The sequence below is a fragment of the Mirounga angustirostris genome, unplaced genomic scaffold, assembly GCF_029215605.1.
Source record: "Mirounga angustirostris isolate CCGP_5_RB_7025 unplaced genomic scaffold, mMirAng1.0.hap1 SCAF_4, whole genome shotgun sequence".
NCBI lineage: Eukaryota > Metazoa > Chordata > Mammalia > Carnivora > Phocidae > Mirounga > Mirounga angustirostris.
This window is the reverse complement of record NW_026991712.1, coordinates 147,168,124-147,188,714: the sequence shown is the minus strand read 5'-3', so window position 1 is coordinate 147,188,714 and position 20,591 is coordinate 147,168,124. Positions and strand designations below refer to the sequence as shown.

Here is a 20,591-nt window from a genome sequence, read left to right as displayed (position 1 = left end):
AGAGGTTAAAAACAGGGTAATACATGTGTATGGAGAAAGGCACCTAACCCAAACCAAGGTGAGAAGGGGTTAAGAAGGCTTCACAAAAGAAATGATATCTGCCCTGAATCAAGGGGATTCAGTAGAAGGATGGGGAGTAGAAGGAACAAAACCATGAATTAACTCATCATATAAAAATTAAGAACTATTCAGTATGTATACAACTAAGAGAAAAAAAAATCTCTTAAAAATTAGAAAACATGTTTAACATTACTCACAGTAAGACCAACACAAATTTAAAATATATTAAAAGTGATACATTGTTGGGAGTTGGGGAAGAAGGAAAGAAGTGGGTATGGGATTTCTTTTTGGGGTGATAAAAATGCTTGCAATTAGATAGTGATGATGGTTGCACAACTTTGTGAACATACTAACAACTACCGAATTGAATACTTCACAAGGGTGAATTTTATAGTATGTGAATTATATCTCAATTTTAAAAATTGGTACAAATTCCAAAGAGGGCAATTTTGCTCTACTTCTCAAAATTAAAATACAGATACCTCTTGCTCAGCAATTCTACTATGATTTTATTCTATAGATATAAATGTGTGAAGTATGCAACATCGCTTATAAGTGAAAAAGATTAGAAACAACCAACATGTCCAAATAAGAGATTGCTTAAATAAATTATGATACATCCACAAAATGGATTGTACAATGAAAAACAGAATGAGTAGACACTCTTTATGTATACTTGTATTTTACAAAAGAAGGAATATATATATATTCTTGTACATGCATAAAATATGTCTTTCTTGGTAACCCTGGCTACATTAAGAGGAAAACTGAATGGCTAGGAGATACAGGGGTAGGAGATTTTTCACTACATACTCTTTTTACCTTCTGAGTTCTATACCATGTAGCTGTACTTTCTATGCAGAAGTTAATAAAATTAACAAACTTTATCCAGTATGTTTGGAGTATAGAGTATGAGGGGTGGGGAAAAGAGATGGCCTAAGAGAGGTAATCAGGAGCCAGGCCACGATAAGCAGTTTGGACTTAACCCAGTATGTAATTGGGGAGGGGGTCCTGAAGCATGTAAGACAGGAGAATGACATGATGAGATTTCCATTTAGAAAATAAATATCTGAACACACACTAAAGGATGGACAGAAGAGGGTGAAGTGGAAAAATAGTTTGCAAGTTTAGTAATACAGATGAGAAAGGAATGATGATCTAAGTTAAGGCAATGGCAGTTGGGGTGAAAAAAAATGACTCTCAACTATCCACTTCTCTGAGCCTCAGTTTTTTCATATGCAAAATGGGGATAATATCATCACTGGACCGAGAGAAAAAAAACGAAAGAGATTATGGATATGAATGTAACTTTTAACAGTAAAGCATTACACAAAAGTAATTATGCAATTGACTTTTCTATTTGCAAACATATAATTTGTTTGCTGAAAACTATAAAATATAACACTAAAACAGTATCTAGTGGGCGATAAACATTTCAATACAAGTCAGTGCAATTTAAGCAGGCAATTCTGAAAGGCAGTATTTGTTTCATACTTGTTCTTGTCTCAGTTCAGCGAATGGCAGCTGATTCTGGCAACCAAGATGGCAAGCATATTGCTCATCAGATTGGGAATATGCTTCTGTACATGCTGTAAGAGAAAAACAGTCAAATTACAAGGAAAAAGAGAGAGACGAAGGAGAGGAGAAAAAGGGAAGGAAAGAAAAAGGGGAAGGATAGAAAAGAAGGGATTTGGCGTTTTATAAAAAAAATTTCTTTTACTTAAAAAGCATTTCATCAATATGAATTTCATCAATATGAATTTTCAAAATTTGATAATAGTAGCAAATGTACTATCTTAATAAACCCCGTTATCTTCTACCTCCCACACGTCAGATGTTTCCAGTATAAATCTACTGATTACACACTCAGGCTCAGGCTAGATGATGACATTCATAATAAGGGGATCCTCACCGCTAAGGTTTGCAAAGTGGAAAAAACACAGTCTGGCATCCTGAAGTTGGGCTCCATACACATTTGGCTGTGTATGTGTCCTGGGCCATGCTGTTTAACCTCTCCAACTGTTGATTTCTATATGCTTAAAATGGAAATGCCATACTTCACGGAGTTGAACAATGTATTTTAGTGATTTACACAAATGTGTGACATTACCGTTAAGAATTGGATCACTCTGCTGAGACTCAAGGGTATTCCCATAGCAAAGAAAAACAAAACAATCAGTTTAACACCCTAAATTCTGAGAAACTGAACTTAGAAAGTGTTCTACAGCAGGATTCCAAAGTTAAGATGGGTACACACCCTCTTCATTTAGTTCACTAGAGCCAGTTCTTTCTTGTGATATATAACACTTTACCACCGTAACAATTTTATTTTTCTTTCCGACCCAGTCATGTATTTGTAATATACTTCTCAAAGGTGCTAGATAATAAATTGAACATCATTATGCACATATAAAGATTGCCAGTTAGGAGACTGAGCCATAAAAAATAAGGTCATGAAATCAAGGAGACTAGACAGGAGTCACGGCATAGTGATGTGGAAAAAGATACCTCCTGCTACACTGAATAAACAGCATAATGTAATGAATGGAGAAAATTCCAATATAGTTTCTTTGAAAAGTTAAATGTCAATTTTGTCTTGATTACAGGGTTCTTTCATTAACCACATCTCTTTCAGCAAAAGGTAAGAACAGTGATTTAAGAGATGACAGACTCTGGTTACTTCTTTTATCGGCATGACCCACAAAGAATACACTATTAAATAGTGAGTCAAAGGCCTGATTCAGTGGAAAAAAAACTTGAGCTAAATCAACTGGCCTATGATTGAAAGGCTTAGGGAAATTATACTACCCATTGAAAAGGTAGTGATGAATTATGAGAAGGGTAATTACTACTGCATTTAAACCGAATGCTTGGTTACACAAAGGTGTCCTACCCACGGTACAAAATCAACATTGTCTCAACAAATAGGAGTAGCCCCCACTTTTCAGGAGTTCATACCTATTTTTGCTAACCAAAAGAAATCCAAAGAGGATTCATGCTTTGATGAAAAAGAAAGCGAAAACAAAGTTCAGCATTTGTTTTGCAGCGAGCCATTGCAGAGGCAGCACGCACGCCCCAGCAGCAAGAGAGGCACCACCAAGCTCCTCCCCGGGGAACGCTGCTCCGCATCCCGCCGCCAGAGCTTTGAACTGTGTCTGTGAGCATCTGTGTTTTATCTTGATTTACGTTGTGCCTCCTTAGCAAGGTGTGTCCTGAGGTATCAGAAAAGCCTAGGAGAGGTTATTTTGGGGGACTGAGAACACTCAAAAATTTTTCCATGTAAATTAATGGTAATTGCTTCTTTGCTTTATGCCATTTTGGCTCAGGAAAGGTTTCATAGGAATGCTCTACTTTCCTATAGCGGGGAAACCTAGAGATGAAACTGATAGTCCATGAAATTTCTAGCAGCAGCTGATAAAACTCAAACCTCATAATAATTAAAATATGCTAAAATTAGTTTAAACAATATGCTTGTCCTTTTCTGAGGAAAACATGTAAGGAGCATAACACAACCCCCAAAAAACCACAATGTTATATACTGTTAGCATAGCATCTTACCAGATTCACATTCCATTTTGGTCCGATTTAAATCAATTCCATCATCCACAAACTGACAAATTGAAAACAGCCTGCAACCTCTCTGACATGCGTACAACTCCTCTTCCTAGGGAGTTCAAGAAGAAGGAGGATTACAAAAAAAAAAAAAATAGTATTTTTTCCTCAGGGGGAAAAAAAGGTCAAAAAGAAAGTTAGTAGGGTTTATTATAAAATGTGCACTAAAAGTTTGTAACTTTTAGAAAGAAAGAAATATGATAAGAGCCAGGTAATACCGAAGACCTCTGCCATGTAAAGAGGTTTTAGTTTCTTATTTTAAAAGTGATACCCAAGAAAGAAGCCTAGTGGGTAAAAAAAAAAAACTATACCCTTTTCCCATATTCCAAGGTTACACTTTGTGGGAAAAATTTGAAAATAAAAATAACAGTGACATAATCAGAACTTTAACAGAGGTAGAAATGAGTAAGCAAGTATCTTAGGATGAATGGCATACCTCTGCCACATAAATATTTATACAAATCATCAGGCTTCTCAGGAAAAAGTATCATGACTAGCTTCACATGGCAAATAGGGCCATAAAGGCCCCCACAAAGTGAGGCATACATCTATAAAAATGCTTACATGAAAGGCGCTTTTAAACTTGGCTTACTTTAACTGAAAACACAAACAAGAGCAAGTGTGGCATATGGGAAAGGGCTCTGGAACCAGCCAGACCTGGATTAAAATCGTTCAGGTGAGTGACGCTGCACAAGTTACTTTACTGATCTAAATCTCAGTTTTCTTATCAGAAGAGCAGATAATAGCTATAAATTATCTCCAAACCCCTCAACAATGCTGGAACATAGCTATTCCCGGTATAGTGCCTGGGACACAGATGGTGCTCAATAAATGGTAGTAGTGTTAATCACAATAATAGATTTTTTTAAAACAGAAAACAATAGCTACAGGCATCATTGCCTATCTATGGGAGCTCAGGATAGGGTCGATTCTTCATTACGGGGCAATGTTAACTGCTTAATAAGACCAATAACAATGTCTTCAACAGGCTTTTGTTAGATGAAGTACATACAGTATTTGACACAAACCAGTATACGTGGGGGAGCCCCTTCAACTTACTGTGTGATCCACTGTGTACAAATTGGCGGGCACCTAATAAGGAAGCAAACAGCATGTGCATATACCAGTTAGCGATCAATGGAAGAGAAAGGTGTGCATTTCTTTCCAGCAGAAGGATTAGTAAGACGTATGCAGCAGCAACACCCATTTAGAAGAGACGGCTGCAGTCTGACATTAAACAAGTGTTACATATAATTTTGAAGCTAGGGTGTTTTTGGACCTGAGTTCTAGTTGCATTTATTGTTAAGGTGAAACTGAAAGAATTTTAACAATTAAGATAAATTTCATACCTGAGTAGCTTTTGCAGCTTTGTAAAACAGTGGAAGAATTCTCTCAGGTATTTGGAGCATCACATACCTCCTTATACTGCACAGAGGAAGCTTGAGCTCATTAGTATGAGCTATATTGCACGCCATTTCATTTTCAGGTAGGTTTTCTTTTCGTAAACCAAGCCAGTAAGCCCTCCAGGCTCATTTTCAAAAGAGAGTAGGGCATGCTGCAAAGAGCCTAGGTCCAGGAATCAGTCCTGCTTTGAAGCTCAGCCCCACCACTTGCTCTGTACAACCTTGGGCAAGTGACAATCTCTCTCAGTCTCAGTTTCCTTGGTTGTAAGATGGGGACAATGCTCTTATGTCAATCTTGACTATGATGAGGATTATACATTTTATGTCCACAATATCATGAATATTATGCTAAACTATCTAATAAATCAGCATAATAATAATATATTTAATGAGCACCCACAAAGTACCAGACACCACGCTAACACTTAAGGTATTATACAATGTCCAGCACAGAGTAGGGGCTCAATTGGTAGCTATTAAGAATCATATCCTTGGGCGCCTGAGTGGCTCAGTCGGTTGGGCGACTGCCTTCGGCTCAGGTCGTGATCCTGGAGTCCCGGGATCGAGTCCCGCATCGGGCTCCCTGCTCGGCAGGGAGTCTGCTTCTCCCTCTGACCCTCCCCCCTCTCATGCTCTCTGTCTCTCATTCTCTCTGTCTCAAATAAATAAATAAAATCTTCAAAAAAAAAAAAAAAAGAATCATATCCTTATTCCAACTGTTTCATGTACTAGATAATACTATTATTCTAAGTAAATATTTCATGCTCTATGTATCTCAAATGATTGGCAAGCTTATCTGAAATGTATCTCCTCTGATTTAGAGCACAAGGAAATGGTGCTCCCCACCAAACTGAATGCCAGCTAAATAATCAGAAGGGACCTCAATGATACTATTTATAGAATATATGCATTTTCTTTCCCAGAGCTAAGTCAAGCTAACTATTCTCATTATTTAGCACCGTTATTCAGATACTATATGTACCAAACTGGTTTTATGTGCTAAGAGTGCCACATACATTATCTTTAATCCTCACACCAGCTCTGTAAGGTGTGAGGCGTTTTTTGTTGTTTTTTTTTTACAGTTGACAAAATGAAGTCACGAGAAGTTAAGTGATCAGCAAAGATACACATAGAGTAAAAGTGGAGCTGGGAATGGAACCCAGGCTTGTACAGTTCCAGAGCCCACACTCTAAAAATGACCAGGTTGGCTCTAATTAGCTTTGCTGTTAACATAACATACGTCTCTTGTATTTGAACCCAGACAAATTATGCACCTGCATTTTTTAAGAAAGTTAATTGGTAACTATATTGGAATTTTAAAATAACTACTTACAGATATTCTACTTTCTTGCAACAAATAATTAATTCGAAAAAGTCATTAAAATGAGATTTCTATCTTCCAGTTGCAAATACCAGACTGAAAGGCTATGTGAGCTTCTTAATTCATCTAATTTCTTAAAACACACACTGCTTTTTCCTGAACTGCAAAGCACAGTAATTCAGAGGGCCAAAAGAAATCAGTGAAATAAGTAAATTAAATATTTTTAATACAACTTTATTAAGAGAAGGCAGCACACTGTAGCCAGTATTAGGACTGAATTCCTACCACTCCACTACTTCTTAGCTATGTGACCTTAGGCAAGTCACTTAACCTTTCAGAGCCTCAACTGTAAAATCCTACTTTGCATGGTTGTGACAATTAGGGATAATGGGTATAAATCTCTCATCAAACTGGCTAACCGAGAGTAGACAGTTAATAAATTTTAAGTCCATCTAACATACAGGGACCCAAATGACTTCGAGTTCCTGGGGAGAACAGTTTTAATGAAGAAGCAAAAATGACTTACAGACATCACATCAATTGTTAAAAACTGTTAAATAGTGGATGTTATAAAAGTACCTGAAGTTTCCAGAAACATTTATAGTAGTTAGTTATTTTCCCAGCATTCTGGGTCATACTACAAGTTTGCTAGGAAAATCTCAAAAAAGGAAAAAAACACAAGAAAACACTAGAAGGATACAAAATAAGTCTCCATTCAATGCCAGGCCAAATAAATCTTAGTGATACATACAATCTTCTTAATGATGACAGGCTTATAAGTAGAGAAGAAAGTAATGTGTTTAGGGGCAGTACACATTGATTTAAACCTGGAAGTCAGAATCTCTCATTTCTTTCTCCTCATTGCTATATTAGTATCGGACTGAAAATTTTAGGATAATCAAGCTCCCACACTTTTTCTTGAAAATTGATAAACCCCATGCAACATAAAATCCTGCAGTAAACAGACATATGGGAAGTGAAAGCATTTAGAGCTTTTCCTATCAAAGACCTGAAAGCATTTGCCAATAAGGAACATCCTAAAGTTCATCGGCCCTCTCCTCGTGGTCACCTCGTAGTCTGAGAGAGCAAAGAGGGCTAGCCACACGGTTAAGCCAACAGCACAGAGGAGATAAAAGGAATACAAGGAGGAAAGACCAGTAACAACAGCAAAAGCTCTTACAAAAAAAGCCAGTGGGGGGAAGGGCGCATATATCCAAATTATATATGGGAAAGGGTGGGGAGTCACCACACAATTTAGAATGTTGAGTAAAGAGTTCCCAAGTTGAAAAAAAAAACAAACAAAAAACTTGAGAAGCAGAACGGAATTAAAGGAAAGGCATCAACCGCAGGCGACGAGAAGTGAAAGCAGGGTCACTCCCCTCGGTAAACTGGGACCCCGACCCCCCCAGGGGCAGTCTCATTTCTATACCTGCGCCACGAATTCCCTCTGTCTTCTGCACTGAACGGTAATTCTCTGAATGCAGAAACCTAATTGCTTTTTCTCTAAGCCACCTCAAACCCTAGTGGCAGTCTCGCACACAGTAATTCAACACAGGCGGAAAGCCCTTCCTGCGCGTCTCTCAACTCCTAGGGCTGACTTAATATATTTCATACCACGGTGGAATTGTCTGCTTGTCTGACTCCCAGAACACACTGTGCGCTCCCGGCCCAGAGAGGCGCTCAGTAAACATGGGCTATGAACTAACCTTTAGTGGGCTTGCATATCTGCTCCTGCCCCCCACCATCCCTTACGCTCCTTGAAAGTGAAGACCCTGCATTAATCATCCATATCCTCCTCCCCAGGGGGTACAGCTCAGTGGCAGAGCATTTGACTGCATATCCTCCTCCCCATCGGAGTGCTCGTCTCCCCTGCCGCCCCGCAAACTGCCAGGGGAACGGGGTCATGTCTTGCCCATCTCTGCGTCCCCAGCCTAATATAGGGTCGATGCAGCACAAACTTCCGGTAATTACAGCAGGAGATGGGTGCGGGTAGAATTAGGGAAGAAAACAGGAGCTACACAGGTGGGAGACAGCGGTTGTAGGGTGTGGATTCGACACCCAGTTTCCCAAGCCGACACAAGTGCGAGAGAGCGGAGAGATCGGCGGCCAGGGGAGGGTCGTAGCCCGGTTCGGACGGGCCCTACCTTGGGGTAGGTATGCAAGGGGAAGGTCAACTGACAGGCCCGGTGACAAGACGCCGTATCACCCAAGATCGAGTCAAACGCTTCAGCCGAAGCGGTCCCCGAGCCTCCGGCCAGGGCCATGGTCAGCAGCAGCAGCGGCGGGAGCCCCAGCTGGGCCCTGACCCAGAGGCTCCCTTTCGGCGCCGCCATTTTGTTTCCCTCTGTCACAGTAGCTCAGCTTGTTGCTGTTTTCTTTTCAGGGTTTCCTCCGCCTTCCGGGGCCAGCCCCTTCCCCGCCCCCCAGGCCGCCGCTTCCGCCTCCGCCGTCTCCTCAGCTCCGCCCTGACCCGCCCAAAACTGCCGCCTCCCGCCCCACCTCCAGGTCTAAGAACTTCTTCTAGGTTGGCAAGAAGAGATGGATCCAATCATCGCGAGTATTAGAGCGAACAGGCCTTCCCTGAGTCCTTCCCTCCGCGGGGCACGCTGGGGCATGTAGTTCTCTGCGACCGGCGGCACACGGTGGGGTCGGGAAAGTCGGTCTCGGAGAACTACAGTCACCGTGGGCGCGCCTCACCCGCTCCTTTGCAGTGCATGCTGGGGAATGTGGTTTGCGGAGGTTCCGAGGCGCTCTGAGGTCCGAGAAACCACCGTCCCGTAAGAAAGCGTCAATATAATTCTGACCCCGGCGGCCCAGGCGTGGGTCCTCAGAGGGTGTGCTCCGCAAGGGTCCAGCTGCTGACAGGACTGCTTTTCCTGGTGGGTCTCACGTCAGACCGTTGTTAGTTTCCCCTTCCTGGGTCCTGCGTGCTGAGGGTAGAGGAGGATGGTGTTTTCCCTTTGCCCAGGGATTCAGGGCGCGACAGTCGTGGTGAGGGTCCTCGGACCACCGAGCAGTTCCTGGAGATGGCTGCTTGTTGTGAGGACCCTACTGAGATCTGGAGGTGGTGGTTGGTTGCTCGTTACTAGGCGAACCTTTGGGACTGTGATTATGGTAGGGTAGTTGTTAATATTGAGCCTCATGGAACCCAGTGGAACTAAACCCTGCCTCAACCTCACCTAAGTTGAAAAAGGCTTTTAGAAGTCACCGGGTTCAATGCCTGGCCCAATATTGGAAGCCCCTGCACAGCGTGCACTTCTGAAAGCTGGGCACCTCCTAACTCAGGAATTACACCGATCATGTATAACAGTTTCAGTTCTTAGGAAGATATTTCTTTTCTAAGACGAAATTTTCTTTCCTGTAAATTCTACCCAACAGTCCTCGTATTCAGGAATGCTTCCAGAATAGAATAGAAGCCCATTGTGTCACTTTAGGGAGAACACATCACAGCAGTTTTTATGACGTTTTAGAATCTTCCCTCTTTCTTGAGCAGAAAGCGCTGCAAGCACGTGAAGGTAGTTGGCAGTCCTCTAGCAATGGATAAATTCGTCATTCGAACGCCTAGAATCCAAAATAGTCCTCAGAAGAAAGATCCTGGTGGAAAGATTTACAAGCAGGCCACGATTGAATCTCTAAAGGTGAGAGGGAGAGGGGATCTGGGGCTAGAGAAAATGTGGAAAGGACTGTGGTAGCAAGGTGGTGCGTAGTTCTACTATGGAAGACCTATGAATTCTTTCTTGCTATGCTTTCTCCCCAAAGTGTTCTGGACCACTCCTAATTTGTTTTCTCCCACTCTGTACTGACTTTCATTTATCAATTCCCACAGGCACTTTTCTTACTCTTCTGATTACTTTGGCTGTATGGTATGTTTTGCTGGCTGAGAGAACAAGCCCCCTCTTATTTTTTTTGCAAGATTTTCCTGTCTGTTAGGAACGTTAAAGTACGAAATATGATTCTGTGTACTCTGTACAAACTCAGTAAGACTGGGTGGTGATATTCTACTTTCGTGCCTTATTGGCCAGAGCTGTATCACATGGCCTTCACAGCTATAGCTGAGACTGGGAAACACTGTGTTAATGGACTCTTTGCAACCTCTGCATGTCTGATTTCTGTTCACAAAGAAGAGGCAAGGAATAAATACAGGATAGACAATAATGAATCAATGGACATGGGTACCCAATTAATGATAAAGTAAAAATTATTTCACTAAAAACAAACATATTTGTAATTGGTTCCCTTTGCCTCCTTGACCTTTTACATTTCTGGTCTTTTCAGTTTCCTTTATTGGTTCCTCCTCCTCCACCAGACTCCTAATATTTGTTCTCCCCAGAGCTTCGTCATATTTTATGTATTTGGCCAGGGTAACCTTATTTATCTTAAGGCTTCCCATGCTGATGACTGCCAGACTTGTACTTCGAGCCTGTATCTCTGACGATGAGAATGATATCTGGGGCTAGAGAAGGTGTGCACAGGGTTGTGATAGCAAGGTGGCGTTCTGAGTACTTGACCTATGTACTCAGTTGGACTCCTCTTCTAGATGTGCCACAGGGTTACCAGAACCAGATTAGAAAGCAGTGCAGGGGTGTATAAACAGAAGCCCTGAGTTCTAGGCCCTCCAGTGCAACTAGGTGGTCTTTAGCAAATCATTTCCTTACCTAGGATCTCACTTTGTCCTCATCTGGAAAATGTGGGGTCGAACTTTATCAGTATTTTTTTTTTCTAAGATTTTATTTATTTATTTGAGAGAGAGAGCATGAGCCAGGATGGAGGGGCAGAGGGAGACGGAAAGCAGACTCTCTACTGAGCAGGGAGCCCGCCATGGGGCTCCGTTCCAGGACCCTGGGATCACAACCTGAGCTGAAGGCGGGCACTTAACTGACTGAGCCCTCCGGGCACCCCTATTAGTATTTCTTCAAAGGAACATTGTTGTCATGTGGGGCAAGGTAATTCTTCATTATTTGGAACTGTCCTGTGAGTTACTGAACATTGACACTCCCTGGCCTTCAGACACTAAATGCCAACAGCACCTCCCATTGTGATAAGCAAAACTGTCCTCATGTATTTCCAAGTAGCCCTTGGTTGAGATCTGCTGAATTCTAGATGGTCTTTAAAAATCTCTTCTGGTCTTGGAGTTCTGTGCATAATCAAAATTTTCAACTGTCTCTGTTTTGTCAGAGTGCTCATGGAGTTGTATACAACAGTGACTCTCAATGACAGATGGTGGTGGGCAGGATTGTGATATCAAACTGGAAGAAAAAGAGAAGGGTAGTAATTGAACTACTCATACACTCATATATAAACATCCAGATTCTAATATACTTCCACCTGCCTCTTCTCCCCTCTGTGTCCCCACTTATGCCCCAATTGAGAGTCCCTGTGTGAAGAGAATACATCATGTGAAGGTTATGGAAGCAGAATAAGCAATAGGCGTAGAGAGAAGAACATTCCTCTTAAATGCAGTAGCTTTTCTTCCAAACCTGTTCTTTATTCTCCTGTATTTACTTTTATTTATTTATTTATTTATTTATTTATTTTTATTTACTTTTTTAGAGAGAGCACATGAGTGTGAGCAGGGGAGGGGCAGAGGGAGAGGGAGAGAGAGAGACTCTTAAGCAGACTCCATGCTCAGTGCAGAGGTCGTGACCTGAGCTGAAATCAAGAGTCGGACACTTAACCAACTGAGCCACCCAGGTGCCCCCTCCTGTATGTACTTTTAAATCCATATACCAAGTAACTAGGACTAGAAACTTGGAAACTATCCTTAACTCTTATATCCAGTTTTCAATTCTGCCTCCTAAAAATCCTCCTTGTCCTTACATCTCCCACTTTAAATTTAAAACTCTCTCATCTAGGGGCACCTGGGTGGCTCAGATGGTTAAGTGTCTGCCTTCGGCTCGGGTCCTGATACCAGGGTCCTGGGATTGAGCCCCACATCGGGCTCCTGGCTCGGCGGGGAGCCTGCTTCTCCCTCTCCCTCTGTCTCGCCCCCTGCTCATGCTTTCTCTCTCTCTATCTCTGTGTCTCAAATGAATAAGTAAAATCTTTAAAAAAATAAAAATAAATAAATAAAAATCTCTCATCTAGAGCAGTGCCATGGTCTGGTAACTTGTCTCTCTGCCTTTGACATCCTCTCTCATTCTCCCTTCCACACTTAAGCCAGAGAAATAAAAAAGACAGTCTACTCAGGTCACTTCCCTGCCTCATCCTTCCGTGGTTTCTCATTACCTATCGATGAAGACATTTCTTTTTTTTTTTTTTTTAAAGATTTTATTTATTTATTTGAGAGAGAGAATGAGAGAGAGAGAGCACATGAGAGGGGGGAGGGTCAGAGGGAGAAGCAGACCCCCTGCTGAGCAAGGAGCCCGATATGGGACTCGATCCCGGGACTCCAGGATCATGACCCGAGCCGAAGGCAGTCGCTTAACCAACTGAGCCACCCAGGCGCCTGAAGACGTTTCTTTATATGGCACCCAAGGCCCTCTGTGACCTGGTACCTGCCTCATCCCCTGCTGCTCTTATTGTTTACATTCTGTCCAGTGTCAGCCAGTCACAATTTCCCCAAGATGGTGTGGTGTTTCATACCTCCGTACCTTTACATATGCTGTCCTGTTTGCCTGGAATGGCCTTACTCTCTTGGCTTGGTGGCAGTATAGTGTGGTAATTAAGAACACAGACTCTGGAGCCAAACTGCGTATGTTTAAATCCCAGCCATGCCACTTATTATTTGTGTGCCTTGGGCAAGTTATTTAACCTCTCTGTGTCTTTATCTATAATGATAATATCTATTTTATAAGGTAGTTATGAAGGTTGAGTGAGTCAATATATATAAAGTGCTTGGAACAGAACCTGACACATACTAAGTAATGTGAAAGTGTTTGCTGTTACCATCAATTTATGACTTCCTATTTGTCCCCCATGACCTAGTTCAAGTGTCTCCTCTACTGTGAGGCCTTTCCTGATCACCCTTCTGTCCCCCAGACAGAAAGCCAATCTAATCATTCCCTTCCCTCAGCCATCCCTGTGTCTTTTTTTTTTTTTTAAGGATTTTATTTATTTATCTGTCAGAGGGAGAGAGAGCACAAGCAGGGGGAACAGCAGGCAGAGGGAGAAGCAGGCTCCCCACTGAGCAGGGAGCCCGATGTGGGACTTGATTCCAGGACCCTGGGATCATGACCTGAGCCGAAGGCAGATGCTTAACCGACTGAGCCACCCAGGCATTCCATCCATCCCTGTATCTTAAACATGCCCCTGTCATTGCCCTTATTTGTGCTATATTGTGTTTTTTTAAATGCTCTACCGCACTATACTCTGAGCTTCTTGAAAGACTACCATCTTACTGAATTTTGTGTCCCCAGTACTCGGCACAGGGTTTGGTACATAGAAGTTTACAGTGCATTTTTCTGAATGACCAAATGAACTAAAACTCTAAAAGCCTTGGCATGGCATATGAGACCCTTCCTGTTCTACCCCAGGGAGCCTTCTCATTCCATCCCTTATAGCTCCCCTTTCCCAGGAATGTATTCCAGCCATACCCCATATTTTGCTGGTCTCTCTATGAATTATTCTCTTTCATGTCTCCAGGGATTTGACTTGATGCTGGTCCCTTTTCCTGGAAAGCCTTTCTCTTTCTTTTTATGGAGACTGTTCTACTCATTTGTGAACACGCTCAAGTGTGACTTTCCCTGTGAATCCTAGATTATAAATTTCATAAATACAGGGACGTTGGGAATTTTATTTACTTTTGTATCCTTGGACCTATCACAGTACTTGGCACATATTAAGTGGTCAATAAGTATTTGTTAAATAAGTGAATGTTGAAGTGCTTTCTGGGTCCGTTGGGAATTAATCCTTCCCTCTTCAAATACTGTCTTAGTACTTGGTTCAAATATCTCTCATAGCACTTACCTCACTGTATTTTAATTATCAGATTACCTATACTTTTCTGTAGTCTACTATAAACTCCTGAGGACCACAGTATCTTATTAGGTTCTGATTCTGCTCCAAGACCTAATGCAGTGCCCGCTACATTGTAGGTAAAAATTTATTGAATAAACAGTAATCATTCTTATTTGGGGATGCCTTTGCAGGGTCTGGATAGTAAACTATTTAACAAATATTATTGCAAAACAACTTTATGCCCAGCAGTATGCTAGATACTCCAGGGAACATAAAAGAAATTTAAGATAAGAGTATGAGCCCTCATGGGACTTCCTATTGGGGGATCATATTATAAGAAATTAATAAGTAATGATAAATAATCATATGTGGTCCATTACAAAATTGTTGTTTAGACAGTAAGGGTTAAGAGTTCAGAGGAAAGAGCTCACTGTCTGTTTTAGTGCTCAGAGCACCTTACAGGCTTGAAAAGATTTGGCTAGGTAGAGGGAAGTAGTGACACAGAACCTCTCAATAAGCAGTACTTGCTTTCTCTTTCCTTTGTGCACACACACATGCTTACTTTATGTGTACACAATGACAACTTAAAAGCAAATTGAGTTAAATGTGAATTCTAGAGAGTTAGGTCTATTCTGCCAAGTAACTTATTCCCACACACCAGCATCACATTTAAATGCCAAGAATCTGCTGAATGTTCAAGCCTCAATTTCCTCGTCAGTAATATCAGAAATAAGTTTATGTAACCTGCAGTGTTATTATGAGAGCTAAATAGATAAATGCAGATCAAAAGGGCTAAGCATTGTGCCTGGCATGCAGTAAAACTGATCAATAGGGGCGCCTGGGTGGCTCAGTTGGTTAAGCGACTGCCTCCGGCTCAGGTCATGATCCTGGAGTCCCGGGATCGAGTCCCGCATCAGGCTCCCTGCTCGGCAGGGAGTCTGCTTCTCCCTCTGACCCTCCTCCCTCTCATGCTCTCTGTCTCTCATTCTCTCTGTCTCAAATAAATAAATAAAATCTTTAAAAAAAAAAAAAACTGATCAATAATTTCCTATTTTCATGTGTGGAAAAGGAAAGGCTTGTGTAGGAAAACTAGAGCCGGGACCAGTGATGATGAGAGCGACAGTAATAATTACCGCCAGTGTTTAAGAGCCCCCTTTCTCTGGGCCAGGAATTGTGCTAAGTGCTTTACATGCATTAACTCTTTAAATTCTAATAACAGCCCTGTGAAATGGATGCTTTTATCATTTATATTTTAGAGATGAAGAATCTAAGGCACAGAGAGATTAAGTAGCTTGCCCAAGGTCATGCAGCTGTAAGTGGCAGAGTTGGGATTTGTACAAGACAGTCTGGTTCCACTGTCTGCCCCCTATAGGGTGAACTAAGAAAGTGGAGGTTTCTGAATGTCAAGCAGAGGAGGTATAACAATCTTGGAATATTAGGAACATTGGACTTCTGTTATCGGTTTATTACAAGTAATTTTGCCATAGCCTTATCACATTGAATAAAAGTGAGACCCAATAGAGCTCGTGTAGTATACATTTGAATGGTAAAGGTTAATTTGGTTAATCTCTTCTTACTCCCTTAAGGGAAAGTGATTTGTTCTGTTGGTTGCAATCGGAGGATTTTTTTTTTTTTTTTTTTAAGATTCTAGGATGTGCTAATTCTTTCAGGTTTAGTACTTGAGAATGCTCTGTAAACCTTTGCTCCTTTTGTAGGATTGAGCAGCCAATAGATTGTTCCCTGCCCCTTGTGGTGGGATGGTTTCCATCTTGTCAAACTTGATGTTTCAGCCATCCACAACTTAAGACCAGATGGTACAGGAGAAGGCACATCTTCTTTCTGGTGATAACCTTTCCACTACTCGTGTAGCTCCCCCTTTTGATACCTTGTGTCCACTTCCCTTGATCCTCTAAATAATTCAGAGAACAACTTGAAATACCTGTTTTGGGACCCATATTTGGACAGAAATAAGGAAACATTCTTGGATATATATGGAATTCTTCTGTTCTGGAATTGACTGTAGATTTTTCTATTTCTAACCTGAAATTTCAGATCTGAAAACTACACTGGACTTTGGTTCTTAAGGGTAGAGATGGCTTTGTTCAATTATACCTACTGTGCACTGAAGAGAGGGAGACAAATTGTTCAAACCCTCAAATGGCTCATAGTCAGAGGGGAAGACAGCCTTATAAGAAAGTATGTGCATAAAATGCAGATACAGTAATAGAAGTATGTCCACATTACAGAGGACCCAAAAGGGAGTGTGGTCAGATTTGGTAGGAGAGAGTCAAGAAAGGCATCAGAAGAGGGGATGCTTGAAAAGAGTCTTAAAATATAAATAGGTGTTTATCATATGGTTGAGGCAAAAAAAAAAGAGCATCCCAGGCAGAGGGTGTGAAATACTGCAATTCATTTAGGCAGCTTCAAATAGTTTGCTATAGCTGGAGCAAATTATGAGGCTGAAAAAGATGTCAGGAGCCAAGTCATGTCAGGTCTTTTATGCCATGCTAGAGTTTGGGTTTCTGTAGTTTCCATATACTGGAGTGGTCTGATGTGGAATCCCTAACCTCATTCCAACCATGTAGAAATGCTGATAAAAAGTCTCTAATACAGAGCTGAGCTTGAAAGCAAGAAAGAGAAATCCTCAGATGCCAGGAAGAGAGAGGAAATTCAAACCCTGAGCTTTAAGTGGGAGCTGAAGCTAAACAGTTTTATGAAACCAGATATAATGCTTGGGGTGTGAGGTATTAGGACCAGTATGGGAACTGCAGATAAGGCCTCAGGCTAACAATTCCTACTTGCAGCTGGGAGCCAAAACAGGTGAAAAATGTGAAAAATGAACTTGAAAAATTCCATCCACTAGTCCAAGGAAACAGCATGAAGACTGTGATCTTCTCAGGGGTTTTGGATGGAAAAAGAATTGACTATGATAAATTAGAACCCCACACTTATTACTATGCATAGTTTTAAATTTACACTCTGGGCAAAACTGAAAAAAAAATAGCATAAAAACTGGTATAGAAACAGAGAAATCCAGAGGCTTTGGCCAAGGCAAATGTGAGATTTCCCTGTTAAAACACCTCACAACCTAGGGCACCAGATTCCTGTAGAGAACAGTCTCCATTAAAGATGAACTCATGGTCAGAATTACAAACTCTCCAAGAAAATTGATTTCCCGGAGAGAGAATGAGCAGAAAGAGATAAGTAAAAGCATTTCTACCCCAAGAAGTGGCGATAAGAGTACAACCTCAAAGATATCTTTATGTGAATTTTCACAGAGATAAAGAAAAGATGTTAGACATTGTAAGAAAAGAACAGGATAGTATGAAAAGAAAGTGGGCAGATTTTGAGGAAAATATTAAGTCATCTGATGAAAAAATTATTTACTGACGCAGAAACACATTGAATAGGTTAAAAGTAGACAGGCTATAGCTACAGAGAGAAATAGTGGATTGGAAGCTCGATGTGAGGAAATCACTTAGAATGCATCACAGACAAATAGAGAAAAATAGGGAAGAACAGTTAAGGTACACGAAGGACAGACAGTCGTTTATATTTCTAATAGGGGTTTCTACAGTAGAGGCTTATGAGGAGGATAGTGATACAGATTTCACTGAGCATACATCTTAAAAATTGTAAGGATGAACACTAAAATGATAGCAGTAGAGTGTATCATTTCCAAACCATAAAGAAAAACAAGAGCAAAGAAAATTTAAACTGTTAAAATCAAAGATAGGAAAAGAAAGAGAAGCAAAGAGGAAGTGTATCCAGTTATATCAGTAACCATAATAAATGCAAATGGATTAGGCATGCCTGTTAAAAGATAGAGATTCTCAGATTGAATGGTGGATGGGGGCAAAATAAAGCCACCATAGGCTATTTTAAGCATAATGACCCAGAAACGTTGAAAGTTAAGAGATGGAAGACAATATTGAATGTGTCATAGGCAGGAATTCATCCAAGCAATGTTTATAACTGGAAAAAATATTAGGTGAGGGGTACCCTGAATATCCATTAGGGGAATAGATTTTAGAATTCTAAGACATTTATATATAAAAATAATGGAATACTATTCATTACTATTAAATGGATCAACTGGGTTTATATATATCAGTATGAATGAATCGAGAAAATATGAGTGAAAAAAGCCTTTTGCAGAATATGATATTTACACTTTACACCTTCTTCCTATTGAAAATATCCCCTTACCTGGTTTCATTTATTTATTTTACATACCATTTAACACTAATGATACTGCTTTGTACTGTAGCAGATCATAACAAAGGACTTGTCTCATTTTTGGCTAAAGCACCTAAAGGCTGAGAACAAAGCAGAGTGTTCCCAAATGAGACTCTAGACTGCAGAACTTGTGAAGGCAGTATGTGAAAACCAATTTTGGAATCCTGAACGCATCACCTAAAAGGAAGAGAGAAGGAAAAAAATAAATAAAGGAAGAGAGGAGAGAGAGTTCCTTTGGATAAAGTGGGAGGGCAGTGGTATTTTCACTTGGAGAACTTGACCTCTGTTCCTGGAGCTGGTGGACACAGAGACCAGACCTGTGCCTGGGAAAGTCTAAACAGAGTGGCTGTATGGGAAGGCTGTTAATCCTTAGAATTCTTCAGGGCAAAGGTGTGGGTACAGCAGAGAAAATGCTGGCTGGCCTGGAGTAGAAATAAAGGGCTTAGGTTCACAAGGATCCTTGAAGGACAGTGACACCCCTACAGAAAGTCTTGTAAAGTGGTTTGCCAAAAAGCAGGGACTTGTAATCAGCTGGCTGGAAGAGGCCTTGCCAACATTACCAGAACTACAGGTGAGGTCTCAACAATGGGAGCTCTCCAGGGAACCACAGAAGCATCCCATACAAGAAAGAGTTAGCTTTACACATCTGCTGAGTCTAGAAAGCACACTAAAACCTGATTAGTGGAGTATCACAAAAGAAGGGAAGGCTTTCCCTGTCCCTTACTGCGCCTCTTCCCAGCTTCAAACTTGGAAGGGTCAGAGGTCAAAGCAAACAAGCAGATGGGGGAGCAAGGGAAGCAAAGATGGGGAGAGGAGTCAGACATGTCCCACCGTGGGCTGCTAGGCTGGAAGCAGACCCCAGCCAGGGAAGGGAATTGAGACTTTTTTTTTAGTTGCTTTTTATTGAACTATAATCTGCATGTAGAAAAGTGGAGAAATCATGGGTGTACATTTTGACAGATTTTCACAAAGTGAACACACTTGTGTCACCAGTCTCCAGATCAAGAAACATTACTGGCATCCCAGAAGCCCTCTGTGGCCCCTTCCTTTCCCTAACTGGGCCTACCTCCCCCAGAGTAGTAACCATGCAAGATAAGATTTTTTTTTTTTTTGGTAATTATAAAAGCAACTTTATTATTTTATCTTTCATGTTAATTTTTTAAAATTCTTAGTCAAAATAATTTCACAATTACAGAACAGTTGCAAGATCACAAAGAACTTCCCCATCCTCTTCACCCAGATTCCTTAATTGTTTATATTTTACACTTAATGCAAAGATGTGTATCAACTTTAAGTTGGTGATTTCTTTTTTTAGAAACAGGAGAGGAATGAGTTTAGTGAAGGATGTAAGGAGACAAACTGTAGGATGTTTTGTTATTTTATGCAAAACAGCAAAATGTTAACTTTTTTCAATTATAAATACTCTACCTTTTTATTTGTTTGAAGTTTTAAATTTTTTTCAAATAAGAGAGTTTGAATTTTATCATCTAGGAAGTGGGGAGCTGTTGAAGTAAGCTTTTTATTGTTGAAATAAATATGCCTTTATGACTTCCTTGCTCTCTGTCCTTGCCCGTGAATTAAGACACTTAAGTGAGCTATAGGGTTGATTCACCTTAGTATCGTTTTTCTTTTCTTCTCATCCTTACTGCCTCTCTCTGCTAAGTGCCCAGCGGTGTCTGACATGGTTAGATTAAAACTTGCACTTTTCCTAATAGATGTAACTCTCTTCCTGATTTGCAGTAAGCGGGACCTGCTTTTAAGCAATTACCCATCATTTGGGGCCATCATACACACTGTGCTTTGGTTCAGGTCATAATCAATAATTCATATGTCAATAGGAGCCCCATTAGCTCAGGTGAAAGCAGATGTTTTTCAATGAAAATGTTCCATTTTCCAAATGACTTTTCTTTTTCCCAGAGAGTTGTGGTTATAGAAGACATAAAAAGATGGAAAACTATGTTGGAGCTTCCTGATCAGACCAGAGAGAATCTAGTTGAAGCTTTACGAGAATTAAAGAAGAAAATACCTTCCAGGGAAGTGTTAAAATCAACAAGGATAGG

The 20,591-nt window shown here is 40.9% G+C and overlaps 2 protein-coding genes across 8 annotated transcripts in view; one reads left to right on the top strand and one right to left on the bottom strand.

Annotated features, from left to right (window-relative positions):
* The window catches only part of TMEM59 (transmembrane protein 59), a 30,811-nt gene extending 21,911 nt beyond the window's left edge, over positions 1-8,900 (bottom strand). The window contains exons 1-4 of one of the 3 annotated variants that reach the window (XM_045897632.3): positions 8,541-8,900; positions 4,732-4,764; positions 3,619-3,724; positions 1,555-1,649 (exon numbers count right to left, since the gene is read on the bottom strand). In XM_045897632.3, coding sequence (XP_045753588.1) covers positions 1,555-1,649; positions 3,619-3,724; positions 4,732-4,764; positions 8,541-8,729 — 423 coding nt within the window. In that variant the 5' untranslated portion in view covers positions 8,730-8,900. Of the gene's footprint in view, positions 1-1,548; positions 1,650-3,618; positions 3,725-4,731; positions 4,765-8,540 lie in introns of those variants that run through there. The other 2 variants (XM_045897633.3, XM_064589097.1) reach the window with 2 other exon arrangements.
* Positions 8,901-9,034: 134 nt separating this feature from the next.
* The window catches only part of TCEANC2 (transcription elongation factor A N-terminal and central domain containing 2), a 34,294-nt gene continuing 22,737 nt past the window's right edge, over positions 9,035-20,591 (top strand). For 3 of the 5 annotated variants that reach the window (XR_010410935.1, XM_064589099.1, XM_064589100.1), the window contains exons 1-3: positions 9,309-9,460; positions 9,890-10,034; positions 20,449-20,590. Coding sequence is in view for 4 of the 5 variants with exons in the window: in XM_064589099.1 (XP_064445169.1) it covers positions 9,423-9,460; positions 9,890-10,034; positions 20,449-20,590 (325 nt within the window). In the remaining variant the exon portion in view is untranslated. Of the gene's footprint in view, positions 9,276-9,308; positions 9,461-9,889; positions 10,035-20,448; position 20,591 lie in introns of those variants that run through there. The other 2 variants (XM_045897628.3, XM_064589098.1) reach the window with 2 other exon arrangements.